This window comes from Notechis scutatus, chromosome 2 (assembly GCF_049901735.1).
Source record: "Notechis scutatus isolate UNSWTSFEM ecotype Mainland chromosome 2, rNotScu1.2, whole genome shotgun sequence".
In the NCBI taxonomy this organism is placed as follows: domain Eukaryota; kingdom Metazoa; phylum Chordata; class Lepidosauria; order Squamata; family Elapidae; genus Notechis; species Notechis scutatus.
This window is the reverse complement of record NC_142010.1, coordinates 8,149,178-8,169,642: the sequence shown is the minus strand read 5'-3', so window position 1 is coordinate 8,169,642 and position 20,465 is coordinate 8,149,178. Positions and strand designations below refer to the sequence as shown.

The 20,465-nt window shown below is 45.6% G+C and overlaps 3 protein-coding genes across 3 annotated transcripts in view; 1 reads left to right on the top strand and 2 right to left on the bottom strand.

Annotated features, from left to right (window-relative positions):
* Positions 1-20,465, top strand: part of LOC113426492 (uncharacterized) — an 807,865-nt gene that overhangs the window by 59,105 nt on the left and 728,295 nt on the right. The gene's annotated exons all lie outside the window — the stretch shown is intronic.
* LOC148131688 (uncharacterized) overlaps positions 1-20,465 on the bottom strand; it is a 221,946-nt gene that overhangs the window by 166,534 nt on the left and 34,947 nt on the right. The window lies entirely within an intron of this gene.
* LOC113428837 (uncharacterized) overlaps positions 8,945-20,465 on the bottom strand; it is a 21,359-nt gene continuing 9,838 nt past the window's right edge. Inside the window, exon 3 of the mRNA XM_087953251.1 lies at positions 8,945-11,564. Coding sequence (XP_087809377.1) covers positions 9,911-11,152 — 1,242 coding nt within the window. The 5' untranslated portion in view covers positions 11,153-11,564 and the 3' untranslated portion in view covers positions 8,945-9,910. The remainder of the gene's footprint in view (positions 11,565-20,465) is intronic.

Here is a 20,465-nt window from a genome sequence, read left to right as displayed (position 1 = left end):
GCAAATCAAATGCATTCATCTCCTCCTCATCGTTAGAACTTGCTGATTCATATAAGTCCTCCTCGCTGGAGCTGTCATTCAAAAAACCTGTAGCAGATGCCGGAATCACAACACGTATCTATCTTGTAATGCCTGATAAACGGGGACGGAGAGGCCCAGGTGGCTGCCCTACAAATGTCAGCGATGGGGGCTTGTGTGGCCCAGGCCGCCGATGTGGCTGCACTCCTGGTGGAATGGGCAGTTATTCCACCAGGTGCAGGCAGAGAATGGGAAAGGTAACACCTGGCAATGGTCGCCCTGATCCAGCGGCTGATGGTGGAAGGAGAAACCTTGAGCCCTAGAGACCTGGGTTGAAAGGATAGGAAAAGAGATTCTGACCTTCGTAAGGATTGAGTGCGCTTAATATATATACGCAAGGCCCTTCTAACATCTAGGGTGTGCCAGAGAACCTCCCTGTCCCCGGAGGGTCTAGGGCAAAAATTTGGTAGAACCAGTTCCTGTGATCTATGGAAGGGCGAGTTAACCTTGGGTAGGAAAGAGGGGTCAGTACGCAGGACGACCCGGTCTGCATGGAACACGCATAGATCGCTCCTGACTGACAGAGCTGCTAATTCCGACACTCGACGAGCAGAAGTGATGGCTACAAGAAAAACTACCTTAAAGGTGAGGAACTGAAGAGATGAATCCCTCAAAGGCTCAAACGGAGGACGAGTAAGAGAAACTAGGACCTTGTTGAGGTCCCATGTGGGAAACCTGTGAACAGTGGGAGGGCACAGGTTGGTGGCACCCCTAAGGAAGGATCTAACCCGGGGGTGATGGGAAAGGGAGCCGTAGTTATCACAGGAGACCACTGTTGAGAGGGCAGAGACTTGCCGTCTCAGGGTGTTAGGTGCAAGCCCCTTGCGAAGGCCTTCCTGAAGAAAATCCAGGATCTGAGCCACGGAGGGGGAGAGAGGGTCAACCTGGGACCCACTACACCACTTGCAGAACCCCTTCCAAGTGGCATCATAAATTTGTGTAGTGGAGGGTCGCCTGGTGGCCAAAATAGTGTCGATGACTTGGCTTGAGAGGTTCTCGCTGGTCAGACGGATCCGCTCAACTTCCAGACGGCTAACTGGAGCCATTGAGGCTCCGGATGCAGTAGGGGCCCCTGAGAGAGGGAGACCCTGTCCGGGGGGATCCGCCATGGGGGCGCTACCGATAAGTTGCGGAGGTCCGCAAACCACGGTCGCCTGGGCCAATAGGGAGCCACCAGGAGAAGGTCTGCCCTCTCCTGAATAAGTTTCTGAATGACTCTGGGAACTAATGGGAGCGGAGGGAAGGCATATAGGAGCCCTGGGGGCCATGGGCAGCGCAGAGCGTTGTGATTCTCCGACCCGTGAGACGGATACCGGGGAGAAAAACCGTGGAAGTTGTGTGTTGGATGGGGAAGCGAATAGATCCACCAGCGGTAGGCCGAATATTCTGGACGCTTCCTCGAATAGGGATGGATGGAGTCGCCATTCTGCTTGGTCCACCGTGGCCCTGCTCAGCCAGTCCGCCTGGGTATTGTCTATTCCGGAGATGTGTTCGGCTTTTAGTGATAGGAGGTTGGCCTCTGCCCAGCGGCAAAGGCGCTCGGCTTCCTTCATTAGCTGAATGGATTGGGTGCCCCCTTGCCTGTTGATATGGGCCTTGGCCGTGACGTTGTCTGTGAGAACAAGAACGTGACGACTGCGGATCTGGGGGAAGCTGTGCAGAGCCAGATGGACGGCGTGGAGCTCTAGCCAGTTGATGCTGCATCTTTGTTCGGTCGGCGACCATTTGCCTTGTGCCGAGAGCGAGTTGAGATGAGCGCCCCAACCGGATAGACTTGCATCCGTAGTGACGGTGAGTAATTGAGGCTCCGCGAAGAGGTGGCCTCTGTTGATGGCGGGATTGGTCCACCAGAGAAGAGACGTAAGGACCTTTGGAGGGACCTTGACTCTGACCCTCGAGTTGCTTCTTCCGGATCTTTGAAACGGGAGCAGGAACCACTGGAGGGACCTGCTGTGTAAGCGGGCCCAGGGAATAATAGAGATGCATGACACCATTTTGCCCAACAATCTAGAGAGGTCAAGCAAGGCCACCCTCCTTGAACGTCTAATCTGTTTGACCAGGGTTTGAATGCTAAGGAACCTCTCTGGGGAGAGGAAAACTCTCTCTGAGACCGAATCAATTATGGCACCCAAGTGGTTGATTCGGGTGGAAGGGGTAAGTTGGCTCTTTTGCCAATTGACTAGAAACCCGTGTGTCAGACTGTGCTCCTTCTAAATCCCAAGAAAGAAATACTCAGACTCCATGCTGTAGAGCAGAATTTATCTTTTACTGGAAAATGAATGGTAGCAAACAGAATCAATTCCGAAACTAAAATATTGGCGGGTAAAATGCATATACAAAGGGATAGAATTGCTCCCCCCCTCCAGAGATCAAATGATTCTTCCAATTAAAACTTCTGAATAGGATCATGTGGTCATCTCTAGGTGATGATGAGGCTACTGTCAGTGACCTTGACATATTTTGATAAAAGTTCGCAGTTGCGCATATAAGAGGACAGAGGTTAGTGAGAAATGGAAAGTTACAAGAATCCCCCTCCCTTTTCTTACCCAGCAAAGGAATGCAAAACACCTCCTGTCTTCTTCCCTTCGAAGATTCCCCCTCCCACCGTTTCATGACAGCCGAAAGAGAAGTAATAAGCATAGCAAGAAATGAGCCATATTTAGGAGCGGAGATATCTTGATAGGTAGGGATGGATATCTCTTGAGGCTGACATTCGGACCCCCTAGAAAAAGGACATTTGTCCCTGTAGGAGAAAAACAATCATGTATTAATATTGGCATACATTCCTAGGGTTTATCAGGGTATTTGGCATAAAACTTTTTAACAAATCAGGGGCCCTAATGTCCTTTTCATTAACCCATTCAGCTTGGGAAGGAGGAAAATGTTTCCACGCTACAAGATATTGGACACGACCCCTCCATTTCCTAGAATCTAGAATTTCTTTAATCTCGAAATGTTGTTCCCCCTCGATTAACAGGGGTACGGGTGGATCAGACTGGGTCGGTCTCAAAGTACTGGTATGTTCTGGTTTCAACAAACTAACGTGGAAAACAGGATGAATACGACGAAGAGTCTTTGGTAAAGTCAGTTGAACAGTCACCGGATTTACAATCCTCTCAATGGGAAAAGGTCCCACGTACTTAGGACCCAACTTCTTTGACTTCTGAGTAGTCTGCAAATACCTGGTTGAGAGGAAAACTTTATCGCCCACTTTATACATCATCTGTGGGGCCCGCTGTTTTCATGCAAATGATAAATCAAGTGCTTCACGAACATCTATACAAGGGGTTCTGGTCTACCTTGATGATATTCTTATCTACACGGAGAATAAAGACGAACATGTGAAACTCGACGCTCGGTGTTGCACAAGCTGAGGGCAGCCAAACTGTACGCCAAACTGTCCAAATGTGAGTTCCATCAAGAAAAATCGACTACTTGGGATATCGTATATCTCCCGAGGGCATCGAGATGGATCCAGAGAAAGTGCGAGCTGTATTGGAATGGCCCCCGAGAACCCGGAAGCAACTTCAAAGTTTTCTTGGGTTTGCCAACTTCTATCGGCAATTCATCCCGTCTTTTGCAAAAATAGCAATGCCCATCACCAACCTTCTGAAGACAAAGGGGGAAGCGAAACCAAAACCCAGCCAACCGTTGAATTGGTCCATGGAATGCCAAGCCGCATTTGAGAAGTTAAAAAGACTTTTCGCTGCAGAACCAGTATTGAAACACCCCATGGATGCCCCTTTCGTGATCCAAGCTGATGCAAGCGATGTGGCGGTGGGGGCGGTTCTACTTCAATTAAACGAGAAGGGGACACTACAGCCGTGTGCTTATACCTCCCGTAAATTGACTGACACTGAAAGGAGATGGGCCGTCTGGGAGAAGGAAGCTTTTGCAGTCCGTTGGGCTCTTCTAACCTGGAGACAATTTTTGGAAGGAGCAAAACATCCATTTGAGGTATGGACGGACCATAAAAATCTGGAAGCTTTAAAGACTCCTAGAAAGCTATCTCCTAAGCAGGTTAGGTGGGCTCAGTTTTTCAAGCGATTCAATTTCTCGTTGAAGTATATCCCAGGGGGAAAAAATTTTATGGCGGATGCTTTGTCTAGAATGCCTCAATACAACAGTATCCGAAAAGAAGTGGTAAGACCAATCGTGTCCACTACACAGTTGGCTGCTCCTGTAATAACCAGAGCACAAAAAAGAGACCAGGAGAGGGATCTGTCCACTGACCTGATGGAACGATTTAAAAGAGGCTTTGAAAACAGATGAGTGGTTCCTAGCAAATGCGAATAATTGCACTATTCAAAAGGGTCTTGCCTGGATAGGTGCAAAATTGTATGTACCCCAAATCCTGAGAAGCCAAGTTTTACAACAAACTCATGATTCTAAAGCGGCTGGTCATTTTGGGTTTGTGAAGACTCTACATTTGGTGAAACGACAGTTCTGGTGGCCTTCGCTGAAAAGGACATTGAGACTTATGTGGCGAGCTGTCCAGTTTGTGCTTCAGCGAAAAGGCCGCCTGGTAAATCACCAGGTTTGTTGCAGAATGTGGCCAGGCCAACGGCACCTTGGAAGGAAATTTCCATGGACTTTATAGTAGATCTACCCGAGAGTGTTGGACATACGGTCATTTGGGTAGTGACTGATTTGTTTTCCAAACAAGCTCATTTCATCCCTTGCTCTAAGATTCCTTCAGCGAAATCATTGGCCAGAATGTTCATTATACATGTCTACAGGTTGCATGGCGTTCCTGAGCATGTAGTTTCTGATCGAGGGGTCCAATTTACCTCGAACTTCTGGAGAGAATTCTTGAAATTGATAGGCTCCGCCCAGAGCCTAAGCTCCGCCCATCATCCCCAAACTAATGGGGCCTGTGAGAGGACAAACGGGTGTTAGAACAGTACCTCAGATGTTATATAAACTATCAACAAGATAATTGGGTGGATTTACTGCCTTTTGCGGAGGTGGCGTATAATAATTCTGTACACAGTAGTACGGGATTTACCCTTTCAAAGTAGCCACGGGACAAGATTTTGTGCCCATACCTGAACTGCCTCGAGAAAACCCCACTATCCAATCGTTGGACGATTGGATATCTAAACTTCAACAAAATTGGCCGGTCGTTCAGTAAAGCTCTGGACGAGGCACACCAATCTCATAAAAAATTTGCTGACAGAAAGCGAGCCCCACAGATGATGTATAAAGTGGGCGATAAAGTAATAAGAGAAGTAATAAGCATAGCAAGAAATGAGCCATATTTAGGAGCGGAGATATCTTGATAGGTAGGGATGGATATCTCTTGAGGCTGACATCGTGTGCCCGTAGGGCGGAGAGGGTGACCCTGGTATCCCTGACTGCCTGGGACTTGGACGGGGATAGAATAAGGATATCGTCCAAGTAGCAGTGGAGGCGGACGGAATGCTCCTGAGGTGGGCCGCCAGGGCCGCCAGGACCTTGGTAAAGGTCCTGGGGGCGAGAGCCAGCCCAAAGGGTAGGGCCACGTATTGATAGTGAAGGCCATTGTAACAGAACCTAAGGAATTTTGATGAGAGGGCCTGATTGGAATATGGAGGTATGCCTCAGAGAGATCTATGGAGGACAGCCAGTCTCCCGCCTGGTGCCTAAGAGAATTGATTGCAAGGTGTGCATTTTGAATTTGCGCTGGATAAGGTGACGGTTGAGCCGTTTCAGGTCTAGGATGGCTCTCCAGCCCCCAGAATGTTTGGGCACCACAAAGAGATGGGAGTAAAATCCCTTTCCTCTCTGAGCCGGAGGGACAGGTTGAATGGCCTGGATATCAAGCAGGTGATGGATGGCTGCATCCATTAGTGCACGTTGGTGGGATCCCTTGAGGAGGGGGATGGGAAGAAAGCGATCAGGGGAGTGGATTTGAACTCGGCGAGACCAAACCTTATTGTGTCCCTAACCCATGCATCGGAAGTGGATTTATCCCATTGGGCGGCGAAGTGGCTGAGGCGGCCACCAATGGGGAGGAAGAGGCTCTACCTTCTGCGGTAGGGCCTTCCTCCTGGTCCCCGAAAGGGTCTCCTATAACCACCCCGCGTCTGGTTCTGTCGCCCGAGTCCGTGCGATCCTGGGATCGGAAGGAAGGGGGTCGGGGGAATCTGGGCGGGAAGGGGGTTGGTAGAAGGGGCGGGGAAAGCTCCTCCGAAAGGGCTGGGAGCCCCTGGTCTCCGATCTTCAAGAAAGGGAAGGCAAGTACTTCCTCTTACTGCGGCCCTCGACCAGCAGGGGTTCGAGGGCCGGGCCAAACAGTTTGTCTCCCTTAATAGGGGCAGTGGCCAGCTTGACCTTATTCTTTACGTCCGCCTGCCAGTGTTTGAGCCATAGCAGGCGACGAGCCGTGACGTGGGACATGATGGCCCTGGAAGAGAATTTCACCGACTGGTAAGTGGCGTCAGCCGAGAACTCGGCTGCAGCCACTAACCGCAATGTCCTGGTGCGCCCTCAGGTTGGAAGTGGGGACGTGTTCCCTGAGCTGGCGTAGCCAGCGGATAGAGGACCTAGTGAAAAATGAGGCGGCGGTAGCTGACTTAATGGCCCAGGCGTCGGATAGGTGGGCCCTGCGCAGGGCCAGCTCCACCCGCTTGTCCTCAGGTTTCAAGGCCTCTAGGGCCTCACTAGGTGTAGAGGAGGAAGCAAGACCCACGATGGGGTCATCGACTTCTGGAATGTTCAGGAGGCTAGACAGTGCCGAATCGAGATTAAAGAATCTCTTGTCTTGGCTAGAGGTGTGGGAGGGGTCCCTGTGGAGGAGAGTTGCTTCGCTACCAGATCTACGAATATGGGGGATGGGATGACCTCAGCTTCGACCACTGGTTGGGTGAAAATGGAGTCTTCTGGGCCCTCTGGGATGGGGGGAGGTCAGCAGGGGCCTGGGAAAGAAGGCCCGAGACATTCTTGGCCTTAAGGAGGAGGGACTTGAACATGTGTGGTTTGAAGAGCCCCCCAAAGGTGGGTTGGTCAGGAGAAGTGCCCTCGTCCTTGGACATCTCCCCCTCCATGATGTCAGTCTCTAAGGGAGGTTCACTGTAGCGGGAGGATCCCATCTGGGAATCCTCATCCTCCTCCCGAAATCCCCAAAGTCCCCTTCCTCCTCGACCTGGGCCCCAACCGGAGGAGGGCTGTCCCTCTGAGAGAGTACCTGATCAACCGGGGGGACCGGTTGTGAAAGGGATCTGATAGATAAGGAGTCGTGCTCGGAGACTCGTGGAGAGAAGCCTGATCTGGACATGTGCTGTAGTTCCTCTATGACACTCTGGCGGATGGCTGACTCCATCCAAGCCCTGATGTGAGGGGGAACCTCAGAGGTAGAAGGTTCATCCTGGCGCAGACCAGCAGCCGTGGGTGTAAAAGTGGCTTCGGGTGTCAGTCTAATCGTAGGTCCGGGGGTCGGGAGACCCTGGGGCGAACTGCGCCTAGGTAGGGAAGAAAGGCTTGGGGGGGAGGCTGAGTAGAGGTAGGGGGTGGAGGAGGAGGTATTGACGGCTCCGAGCGGGACTCCCTTGAACGCCTGTCAAACTCTTTTTCTAACGCCTTGTGGCGCCTTAAGGCGTCACGTTGAGAGGCCTTGGAAGGTTCCTTGTCCTTTCTAGAGCCCTTAGGTTCCTTGTCCTGCCTGCGCAAGTAGTGGGACTTTGCCTTAGCCTTCAATGAAGGACGTTTAGAGGAATTGTCATCTGCCATATTGAATAATAGAGATTAATAAGGGCGGTTGGCTCGCCCAGATCAGGCCTGGATAGGGCCGGGTGAGGATGAGGCTGGCCCGCTCCCCCTTTTGGAATTTTACTTGTATAGAGATAACAGATATATATATATATTTAGATATGTAATCCTGTTTTTGTCCTTTTTTTAGTTATTTTTATTTTTATTTATTTATTTATTTATTTTATATCAGCTGAATATCCAGGTTCTCCGATATATTTAATATCTAAGAGAAAAAATTGCTGTACCAAAAATTTATTTCTTTTTTGTTATTTATTCCTTTCGTATTTGAATCAAATATATCTTCTATTATAATTTTTTTTTTTTTAAATGTATATCTCTCAGTACCGGCCGAATTAGTCGAATAACGCCTGAGGCCTAGAGTTGAAGAGGAGGCCTCTGGCAGCAGGCCTCCAGACAATAGCAGAAAAAACCGGAGGGGGGCTGCAACTTCGCCCCCGAAAAGGGCTGCGGGAGGCCAACAAGCACTAACAAAAACTAGCCAGGCAGTTCACAATGGGCAGCTAGGCTTTAACCCTAGGCCTGGAGTTCGAGTTCACCGCAGCTGAATATTAGAAAAAAAAAATTGGCGCCCGACCACGAGGCGGAGCCAAAATGGCGGCCGCGAGCTGAACTGCCGGGATGCCTTTGGGGCAGAAAGGAAAGGAGGGCTTGGCCGGTCAGCTCGGCGCGCCTAGGGCCCTAGGGGCGATAGCCCTCCCAGTCGGCGTTTAGGGTGGGGGGAATCCAGCAAGGAGCGCGTGCCACGGGCAACGCGGAGGCAGCGACGCGATCTGATAAGGGTGGGGGCGACGCGCTAAAAGCGCTGCGAGCCCGCAACTTCGCCCCGAGGACAGGAAAATATTTTCCTTGAGTCCGGACCCTTTGCGCAGGAGGAGGAAGGAAGGCAAACCTTATTAGTACGGAGAAATGGAGGATTCAGTGAAACAGCCAAGGAGCTCTTTGAAACGCAGCCTGATTCTTCGAGGCTGAGCAAAGACTGGGGAGACGCTGCGCGATACCACGTGGGAGGGGCGGAGCGTTTCCTCGTCTAAAGCTCAGCCTGAAAGAAGAGGACTCAGAAGCACATCCCACCGTCTGGATGCTCCGAGCGGCTCGAGGGAGAACAGGAAACATGTTCTGTTTACAGAAATTCTCACACTTTACTTTATTTGTCTTTCTCAAAAGCTATTCAAGATTCTTACGCAATGCTGTTTTAGAAATTAAACATTATCTACCATACAATTTCCCCCCTCACATCTCCCTACCAAGGTGGGGGGGAGAACCACACAATTATCAGTCCATTGATGCTGCTCTCAGGCCCCAGCTCTCAAAGGGCAACAAGGAGGCAACTCCAAGCAAACAAGATCACAGCAGGAATTACAAATAAACCTGAAAATCCTGTGGTCAAAACCACAATTCCTTTTCTCCTCAACTCAATCTTCCTATAGGTCTTCTCCATTTACCGCAATCAGGACATTCAGGGTTTCTTTCCTGTGTGAGTCCTCTGGTGTGTCACCAGGTTGGAATTATCACTGAAAGTTTTCCCGCAATCAGGACATTCAAAGAGTTTCTCTCCTGTGTGAGTCCTCTGGTGTCTCACCAGGTTGGAATGTAAACTGAAACTTTTCCCGCAATCAGGACATTGAAAGGGCTTCTCTCCTGTGTGAGTTCTCTGGTGTCTCACCAGACTGGAATTATCACAGAAACATTTCCCACAATCAGGACATTCAAAGGGTTTCTCTCCTGTGTGACTCCTCTGGTGTGTCACCAGGTTGGAACTGTGACGGAAACATTTCCCACAATCAGGACATTCAAAGGGCTTCTCTCCTGTGTGAGTCCTCTGGTGTACCACCAGGCTGGAATTATCACAGAAACTTTTCCCGCAATCAGGACACCCAAAGGGTTTCTTTCCTGTGTGAGTCCCCTGGTGTTTCAACAGGCTGGAATGAAAACTGAAACTTTTTCACAATCAGGACATTCAAAGGGTTTCTCTCCTGTGTGAGTCCTCTGGTGTGTCACCAGGCTGGAATTCTGACTGAAATTTTTTCCCGCAATCAGGACATTCAAAGGGTTTCTCTCCTGTGTGAGTCCTCTGTGTGTCTCACCAGGCTGGAATTATCACAGAAACTTTTCCCGCAATCAGACATTCAAAGGGTTTTTCTCCTGTGTGAGTCCTCTGGTGTATCACCAGGTTGGAATTCGATCTGAAACTTTTATCACAATCAGGACATTCAAAGGGTTTTTCTCCTGTGTGAGTCCTCTGGTGTGTCACCAGGCTGGAATTATCACAGAAACTTTTCCCGCAATCAGGACATTCAAAGGGTTTCTCTCCTGTGTGAGTCCTCTGGTGTTTCACCAGGCTGGAATTATCACAGAAACTTTTCCCGCAATCAGGACATTCAAAGGGTTTCTCTCCTGTGTGAGTCCTCTGGTGTGTCACCAGGCTGGAACTCTGACTGAAACTTTTCCTGCAATCAGGACATTCAAAGGGTTTCTCTCCTGTGTGAGTCCTCTGGTGTATCACCAGGCTGGAATTCCAACTGAAACTTTTACCACAATCAGGACATTCAAAGGGTTTCTCTCCTGTGTGAGTCCTCTGGTGTGTCACCAGGCTGGAATTATCATAGAAACTTTTCCCGCAATCAGGACATTCAAAGGGTTTCTCTCCTGTGTGAGTCCTCTGGTGTCTCACCAGGCTGGAATTATCACAGAAACTTTTCCCACAATCAGGACATTCAAAGGGTTTCTCTCCTGTGTGAGTCCTCTGGTGTGTCACCAGGCTGGAATTCTCACAGAAACTTTTCCCGCAATGAGGACATTGAAAGGGTTTCTCTCCTGTGTGAGTCCTCTGGTGTGTCACTAGGCTGGAATTCTGACTGAAACTTTTCCCACAATCAGGACATTCAAAGGGTTTCTCTCCTGTGTGAGTCCTCTGGTGTCTCATCAGGCTGGAATTCAAACTGAAACTTTTCCCACAATCAGGACATTCAAAGGGTTTCTCTCCTGTGTGAGTCCTCTGATGTGACAACAGGCTGGAATTCCAACTGAAACTTTTATCACAATAAGGACATTCAAAGGGCTTCTCTCCTGGGAAAGTCTTCTGGTGTGTCACCAGGCTGGAATTCTGACTGAAACTTTTCCAGCAATCAGGATATTCAAACGGTTTCTCCTTGGTGTGAGTCCACGTTGCCATCCTCGCTAAAGCATTTACCGCATTGGGAGCACTTGTAGGGTTTCTCTCCTGTATGGATCCTTCCAAAAACCACACCAGAGTTGTTCTGATCAAAGGTTTTACCACATTCAAAGTATATGTAAGACTTTTCTCCAGTCTGGATCCTCTCATGCATAGTCAACTGTGATTTGCAAGTTGTATCTTTCCCACAACTGGCACATCTATGGAGCTTTTCCACCACTAAAATTCTTGAGGAGGTCAAAAATATGGATGATCCCTTGTTAGTTGTGCTTTGATTTACTTGTGATTTTCTTCCTTCCAGAGTGAAGCCTGCAACACTGTCTGCTCTACATGGCTTTCCAATCGACCTTTTCCTCCACACTGACTTTTTCACTTCTCTCTTTTGCTGAATGGAAAAATAATCTCCATTGACTTTTTATGTAACATATTCTTGAATTTCACATATTACTTTTCCCATCTAGAAATCTCTTCTTGATTTTCTCTCATTTCTCTCTCACCTGCTGAGGAAGGTGAAGAATTGTGTGGCGCTTTGAAGGAAATGGAAAATATTTCGATTTCTGGACTGACTTGCTGTGCTATTCAATGTTGCTTGTCATCCTCAGTTGTCCAGTGTCCTCTTATCGCCATCCTCTTTGTCTATAAGAATGAAATAAAAGGGTATAAAATAAATAAATAAAATGGTTGCAATAGATGAGAAAAAAAGAACATTACATTTACATTACAATGAAAAATTATGAAATTCAGTTGTTGATTGGATCAATCACAAATTCTTAGCAGTGCAGATGATTGTTTTCAAATACAGTCAAGTGAAAAAGAAAGTATACTCTCTTTCATTTCTATGGTTTTAGGATGTGAAAACCAGAGGAGGATTTGGGTTATCTAATTGGGAAATAGATTAGCAGGCCACAGTATTAACCTGGATGAAAGAATGGATAACACTGAGAAATAGAAGACTGTTAATGCTAGAGAGACATGCTTTACAACTGGGCTGGCATGCATTTCTATAGTATGGGAGAAGGAAAATACATGGATATTTTCAAAGACATATGCTCAGGAATGCATGGGAAAAAACTAGAGAACAACATTACATGAAGATTCCGGTCTGGTTTTCCACATTGGAAGCACTCATACACCCAAATGTTTGCAAAATGGGAACTATTGCTAGATATAAAGATATCTGAAATGAAAAGGGTGAGCTCAAAACTAAACAAGAATTGAATGAACAAGGGTTGCAAATGCATTGGTATTCATATATGCAAATACAATCAAGATATGAAAAATATATTAAAGCTAAAGGGATTCATAAGGAGTTGACAGAATTGGACAAAATACTAACAGAAATGGAAGATAAGTTGATTAAAATATTATATTGCTATTTACTAGGTGTTAAACTAGAAGAAGAACAAGTTAAAAAACAATGGTAGCATGGGCAAAAATGTTTGGATGCTATAAATTTGTATAAGATGTTTTATAGATGGCAATTTGCACCAGCAAAATTAGCTAAGATGTTCAAAGATAAATTAAATGCTGGAAGTGTGACCAGACATCTGGAACATATTACCATATGTGGTGGTCGTGTATAGAAGCTAAAAGATACTGGACAAAACTACGCTCATGGTTGGAAAAAATGATAAAACAACACAAAGATATGAAACCTGAAATATACTATTTCAGACAAGTGGCTGTCTCATCTCTTCTGAAAAGCCTCAAATGGGGAGACTGGTTGGTGGCGTGGTGGAAACAGTTGGAAAATAGTGGAGCTCCATCAAGCTCTGTGAAAACAGCTGGTATCTGCCAGGAGACCCGAAAGCACAGGTCTCCAAACTTGGCAACTTGAAGGTTGTGGACTTCAACTCCCAGAACTCTCCAGCCAGCTATGGGATTTAAACTCTATAAGTCTTAAAGTTGCCAAGTTTGTGGACCCCTGCCCTACATGGTCAAAGCCGCCCTTGAGGTGTGGTGAAGGAAGGAGAGGTGCTTCAATTATCACGACGAAACCACAATTTCCTCGTTAGCTCCAAAGAAAGCTCTCCCGAAAAGCAGCAGGGATGATGGCCATTTTGGCAAGTAGCAAGCTGTGACAACTGGGACAATAAGAATTGTGCTGGAGCGGTTCGTGGACAGAGCATTGAAACTGGGTGAGATACCTTCCAACTTTTATTCTAAAGATAAAATAATTTCAAAAAATAATCTCCAAACATTAAGAAAGCAGCTATTGGATACATGGAGAAGGATTAAAGAGTCAGATGCGAGGGATTCAAACTGCTGAATTGCTGACTTTTGTGATCTACAAGATCAGCATCTTAACCACTGAGCCACCGCGTCCCTTATTATTGTTGTTAACATTGTCTAAAAAGTATATTGACCCAGTCAATACGCTGTCATACAAAATATGTATGGTTGTTAAAGGAAAATTACAAATAAAACATATCTGAAAAGCCTGAAGTGATGGAGCAACAAAACTCTCAAAGCCAGCCTTTCTTCTGGTTAATTGTTCTCACCATGAGGAAATTTCTCACTGCTTCCATAGTATTATGAGGTGAAATAGCAGCCAAGTACTACTGCTAATACAGTGCCGTTGATCAATTATATCATCAGCAAGTATAACTACATCTATAAAAGCTGAAATTGTAGGAGTTTGCTGATCTCTGGCATTGAGGTGTGTGTTAATACAGTGGCAAAGAATAAAGAATCAGCAATTATCTTAGAAAAGGAACTATTGCCGCCCATCGATTTGGGAAGGTTTAACAAGCCAATACCGAACAATTTAAAATCCATCATTCTACAGTGAGGAAGATTATTCACAAGTGGGAAACATTCAAAACAGTTGCCAATCTTCCCTCCAGTGGACATTCAAGAAAATTCTCCCTAAAGCCAGATGATGCAATGGCCAGAGAAATTGCAAAAACACCCAAAGAATTCTATTTCTGACTTTACAGGCTTCAGTTAGCATGTTAAATGTTAAGATTCATGACAGTGCAATTAGAAAAAGACTGAGCAAGTATGGTTTGTTTGGAAGGGTTAGCAGGGAAAAGTCTCTTCTCTCTAAAAAGGTCATAGCAGCATGGCTGAGGTTTGCAAAGTTGCATCTGAACAAATCACAGGATTTCTGGAACACTTGTCCTTTGCACAGATGAGACCAATAGCTAAAGCTAGGCTGACATGGGATTATGCAACAGGACAATGGTCGCAAAACACACCAGCAAATCTACAACAGAATGGCTGAAAAAGAACCAAGGTGTTTCAATGGCAGTCAAAGTTCAGACCTCAACCTGATTGACGGGACCTCAAGAGTTGTGCATAAAAAACACCTACAATCCTCAATGAACTGAAGCAATGTTGTAAAAAAGAGTGAGCCAAAATTCCTCCACAATGCTGCAAGTGACTGATAAAGTCACACAGAAAAGAATTACTTCTAGTTGTTGCTGCTAAAGGTGGTTCTACGAATTATTGAATCTTACATTTTTCACACACGACTTGTCCCTTTTGCCTTTCTTTTTATAAAATAAATGATTTGGTATAATATGCCATGTATTGTTATTCATCTGTGGTTGTATTTACCTACTTTTAAGAACTTTTTAAAGGACCAATTGATTTTTATTACATCCTGATATGGACATTTGCAGATATATACGTTCAGAGAAATAAAAATACACATACCTACAACATGGAAAAAAATCCAATCTTTCAAGCATGTAAAACATCTCAAAATGGTTACTCAAAACTTCTGCACAAATGTTAATCAGGAATCTGATGAATTTGCTGATTGCTCATCTGTTGAGATGGCAATGCTGAAGTTTGGGCCAGAACAAGCTTCTGAGGCCATGGAAACTTTCACAGGAAACCACTAGCCTAGGGGTCTGCAACCTTAAACACTCAAAGAGCCATTTGGACCCTTTTCCCATAGAAAAACAAAACACTGGAAGCCACAAAACCGGGGTGGGCATGGTCAACTCGATATCACTCGCTCCACAGAAGGCATGCGTGATTATTTTTGTAATTTTTATAATTTCTGTCATGTGCCAGCTGCCTCTTATTGTATGTAATGAAGCAAAAGCAAAGAAATGTATGTATCAATATCTGCCTTGCACTATGTAAGAGGGACCCATCTTTATTCAGATGAATAAATGCATTGCCTTATAAACATACACACTTGGACTTTGTCTTTCATTTCATCAAGCCACACCTCTCAGTCTGCATCACACAAACTTTGCAGGCTTTAACTGATGAAAAGATGCCTAAAGTCTCTGCAAGATTGGAAGCACCAGTTTTGCCCATGGAAGCCCTGAGCTCCAAGTAAGGGCAGAAAATATTTTCCACAATCCCTTTAGTGACATCCCAAATGAAGTAGTCCTCACTTACTGACTGCAATTAAGATGGGCATCTGTGTCACTAAGCAGTCTGATCAATAGCTATTTTTAAAAAGTGCTGCATTTAAGCACAGTTGAACCTGCTCAATACACGGATAGGGGTACCTACTCGTTAGCTTGAAATGGAAGTAAAACAAAACAAGAACAACCCAGAAAAGACCAAGAGGCACATCAGCCCGATCTTGTTGCCCAGAAAACATCAGGTCCACTACAGAATAATTGAGTTTTTTGGGGCGACCTTGGAGGTCTTCTAGTCCATCCCCTGTTCAGGCAGGAGATCCTATTCCATTCCGAACAAACGGCTGTCCAATCTCCTCTGAAGACCCTCCAGTGACGGAGCCCCCACAACCTCTGGAGGGGAGCCATTCCCAAAGGATCCACCGTCATTTGAACGAGGCTTTTTAAATCTTCTCCCCAGCAGAAAATCGCAGCCACCAGTTTCACAGCGTGCAGCCCCAGCGGGCTCCGATCTGGGGAGGGAAGGAACCTGCAGCTGACACGCTTTCAGCCCAGTTGCTTCTCTGCTTCCAGGCCGTGGAGGGAACCGAAAACCCCGACTTGCTCCCGGACTCTCCTCCCACCTGCTGCCCCCAACTCACCTGCCAGCTGCTGCTTCCATCCTGGGAAGAGCACAAGCACCGCTCTGCACACTACCTTCTTCCCATGAGTCATCCGGAAGAGGAAATTCCTCTGTCCTCCCATATTTTCTAGCAATGCAGTACTCAATGGTTTAAAAACGGCTTTTTTAAGCGCAAGCGCGGATGGCACTACTGAATTGATGCCTTTCTAGGCACCGAGGTTACCTTACCGCCATCTAGCGACAGGAAATGGAAAAACACGCTTTTTCCAGGCTCCACCAAGCATTTGGGAGATGTTTTCATCTATGTATATATAAAAACGAAAAACCACTCATGCGTCATCACAAAATGTCCAGAACCCCATAAAGCCTACAAACTTGAAATTTGCCACATATGTTCCTCTTGGCTTCTAGGTGCTTGCTAAGAAAGGATTTTTTGATGCTAAGGAGTTCTACTCCCCCTCCCCACCAGAAAAGAACTCTGTTCCAACTGCCAGTTGCCTCTCGCATTCCGTTACCTCAGTTCCACCCATGGAACCACTTCTGAATAGAAAATAGGACAGAATAGAAAACAGAACTGCAGAAAATAGAAAATAGAATAGGGATTAGAACAGAACATAAAAGGGAAGAGAATAGAACAGAATACAATAGCAGCATAGAGCTGGAAGGGACCTCAGAGGTCATCCAGTCCAGGGTTGGTATTCAGCAGGTTCTGACCAGTTCTGGAGAACCAGTAGCGGAAATTTTGATTAGTTCAGAGAACCAGCAAATACCACCTCTGATTGAGATTTTACAGTACCCTTCCCTTGCCACGCCCATTAAGCGATGCCCACAGAACTGGTAGTAAAAAAAAATGAATCCCACCACTGACCCAGTCCAACCCCCTGCTCATATTACCAAGCACAATCTTTTTAATCTGCTGCATTTAGGAGCATCCAAACAAGATGCTAGGACCCTCCTAACCTAGGATTAATTCCTAGCTGATATCCTCAGAAAGTTGCCAGGACTTCTTTCCAAGCAATCTCAGCAGTTAACAAACCAGGTTTTCAGTTCATTCTCCATTCACAATTAACTCACTAAGATGGTTTCTCCTAGAATTCCACATCCAGAATGCTTTAAGAGGGGAGGACGAACTCCAAAAATCCACCAGCCAGCAAGAAATCCATCCCTCCTAAAGTATGCCGGCTCTGGAATTCTGGGAGTGGAAGTCCTCCCCTCTTAAAGCTTCCTGGCTGGGGGACTCTGGGAGTAGAAGTAAAGAACTTTGTTCCAACTGCCTAGGTATTCCGTTACCTCGGTTCAAACTGGCAGAAGTTCCACTCCTTCACTCAGGAGCGATCTGGGGCTCCTTACAGTACTAAACATTGCTACCTCAGTAAAATGTCTACGCCTTCCACTAATGGAGCCGCTGCCGAACTTAAGGCAGCGGGAGAGATATTACCTCAAAAAAAAGGCAAAGTGTTGTTTTTTGAGGGTTATTGATCCTCTCAACGACATTGTCCTCAGTAAAATATGCCCAATCGCATAGTTTTGTAGCGAAGCAAGAGTATCCAGCTCGTTGTTTATATGGCAGCAGATCATTTTTGACACCTAGAAACTGAGCTTTGCAACTGAGCCCAGTGAAATAGTGAAACCTGACACTACTTAGCTTTGGTTTTGGTGCCTTTGGGTCACTCTTGATGCCTGGCCTTGCAGTTTTCTTGGCAATGGTTTTTGGAAAGGGTTTTTTCCCCATCTTCCTGCTTCCTAAACTTGAGAGAACTGACCAAAGTTGAACAGATGGTTTTGCCCTTCAGTTGGGACTGGAACTAAGCGTTTCTCTGTCACTAACCTGCTGCCTTCACCATTACACCAAACTCAACAGCAAATTCAAGGATGCAGCTTTCAAGATCAACCAACCAATCAATCAATCTGAATAGATCTGGAAGGGACCTTGGAGGTCTTGCCTCCAACCCCTAATAAAGTAGGAGAACCTAAGTTGCTTCTCTCCTTCATTAGTTTCCATCCATTGTTCTTTTTCTTGCCTTCTGGTGCTTTGGAAAATAAGTTGACCCCCTTTTCTTTATGGCAGCCACTCAAATATTGGAATACTGCTATCATGTCTCCCCTTGTCCTTCTTTTCATTAGACTAGAGATACTCAATTCCTGTAACTGTTCTTACTGTGTTTTAGCTTCCAGCCCCCTAATCATCTTTGTTGCCCTTCTCTACACTCTTTCCAGAATCTCTAGTCACTCTGGAGGGACTAGAATTACATGCAGTATTCCAAGTGTAGTCTTACTAACGCTTTGTAAAGCAGTACTATAACTTCACATGATCTTAATTCTATCTGTCTAGTAATGCAGCTTAGGATTGTATTGGTTGTTTTGGCTGCTGTCACTCATTGTTGGATTACATTTAAGTGATTGTCCACTAGGACTCCAAGTTCCCTCTCACAGTTACTGGCATTAAGCCAGGTTTCACCTAGTTGATACCTAGGCAGTTGGTTTTTCTTGTCTACATATTGTTAGGAATAACATGGTTACCTAACTTAGTTTGGGTAAAATAATATGTATAAACTATGTTAGTGAGTTTAAGTGTGTGTATCACTTTAACTGTAAAACATGTATTTTGGGTGCGGTTGTAAAATCACCATAAGAGGGAGCAAGAGAACCTTGCTAGCTTACTGTTTGCTGGCTTATTGGAATGATGGATTGATGGTGATAACTGCGTGTTTCCTGTTGCTAAAGAAGAAAGGAGGTTTTTACTTCTTATTATCTCATACTGCGAAGAGATAAATTACTGGACTGATATTTAGTAAGTTTAATGACCTCTTTTTCGACACTGGACTTTGCAACTGATTAATCCCTGGACAGACTGAACTAAGTGTATGATATATGGACTGTTTGACTATGCTATAACTCTTGCTGGAATAAAAACTATTTAACTAGCACTGTGTATCTGTTTTACTGAGTGTAATCTACAACAAGGTTTATCTCATATATTTGCCTGCCTGCCTAGACTGCCGTTGCACGTTCTGCTAGGGTGTATATCCCTAACACATATAAAACTTTAATCTGTGTAATATCATAATCTTAGATAGGGACTACTATTCAAGTGTGTCAAGTCTTTTTTGGATCTCGACCTTGTCTTCTGGGATGTTGGAAATTCCTGCCAGTTTAGTGTCGTATGCAAATGTGATGAGTTCCCCTTCTATTTCCTTGTCTAGATAGTTTATGAAGATTTTAATAAGTGCTGGGTCTAATATTTAATCTGAGGATACCCCACTGCTTACTTACTTCCATGTGGGTGTAGATCTATTGAGGATTACATGTTGAATACAATTTGTCAGCCAGTTAGGAATCCATTTTGCAGTGGTGCTGTCTGTCCCACATTTTTCTAGCTTTTCCAGAAGTAGATTTGTTGCCTGGATATGTTTTCCAAGATGTTACCAGGTAATAATATCAGGCTGATCTGTGTGTAATTTCTGTAGTTCTGTTTTGATAAGTTTGTCATGTTTTCTTTTTGGATGAAAAGAACATGTAAAGTATTTTCTTTGTACCTTCTCCCCACTTCTTATAGTCCTGTGAATTAGCAAGATTTCTCTGAGTCTCCTCTGAATAGGATCCACATGCTGCAGACTTGGGAGACGTTTCCCCTTACCTCTTTAGTCATGGAGTTTGCATATCTCCCAAGGCCAGTGTCAGGGTTCCAACAGATGCCCCAATTAAATCATGACTTTCAAGCCAAACTTCAAAAGAAATCCAGTTATTTATTAGGAACTTCATGGCGGCACGGACTTCAGCGTATCAGTTGGAATTTGCCTTGATTTGACTGAGATACCAGCTCCTTGATGCAGCTGCGAAGTTTGCTTTCCCATCCCCTTTGCCTATGCCAACACGAGAGCAGGTCAAGGATGCTTTGCGAGTTGATAGCCAGTTTGTTCAGTCTGAGTATAGGGAGGGTATAGGATAGGGTGGATATAATGCTGAGCTAGGAGCAGTGCCCTCCAAGTCTTACGCCCAAACTGTTTGGGAATAATAAATCTAACTCCTGTAGAGATTGGGAAGGCTGCTCAGAGGAACTCTTCCCTCTAGTGAGATTTAGGCTCCGGAAGGATGCAGGTAAGAAAGAATATTATCGAGAAATAGTTTGGAAGCAAGGAGAGTGGATGTTTCCAGTTATTCTTCCATGTTTCATTATTCTAAGAGCCTCAGTGGTGCAGTGGTTAGAGTGAAGTACTGCAAATGACTTCTGCTGCATCCAGCTTCCTGCAATTTGACAGATAGACTCTCACCAGGCTCAAGGTTGACTCAGCCTTCCATCCTTCCGAGGTGGGTAAAATGATGAGCCAAATTGTTGGGGGTAACATGCTGACTCTGTAAAACTGCTTAGAGAGGTCTGTAAAGCACTATAAAAGTCTAAGTGATATTGCTATTGCTATTCTATTGATAGGATGAAGCTGGAAATCATTTAGCGGCTGAGCACACAAACAAGAACGTCATAAATGTTTATGGCACAACACCTCCCTAATCTTGA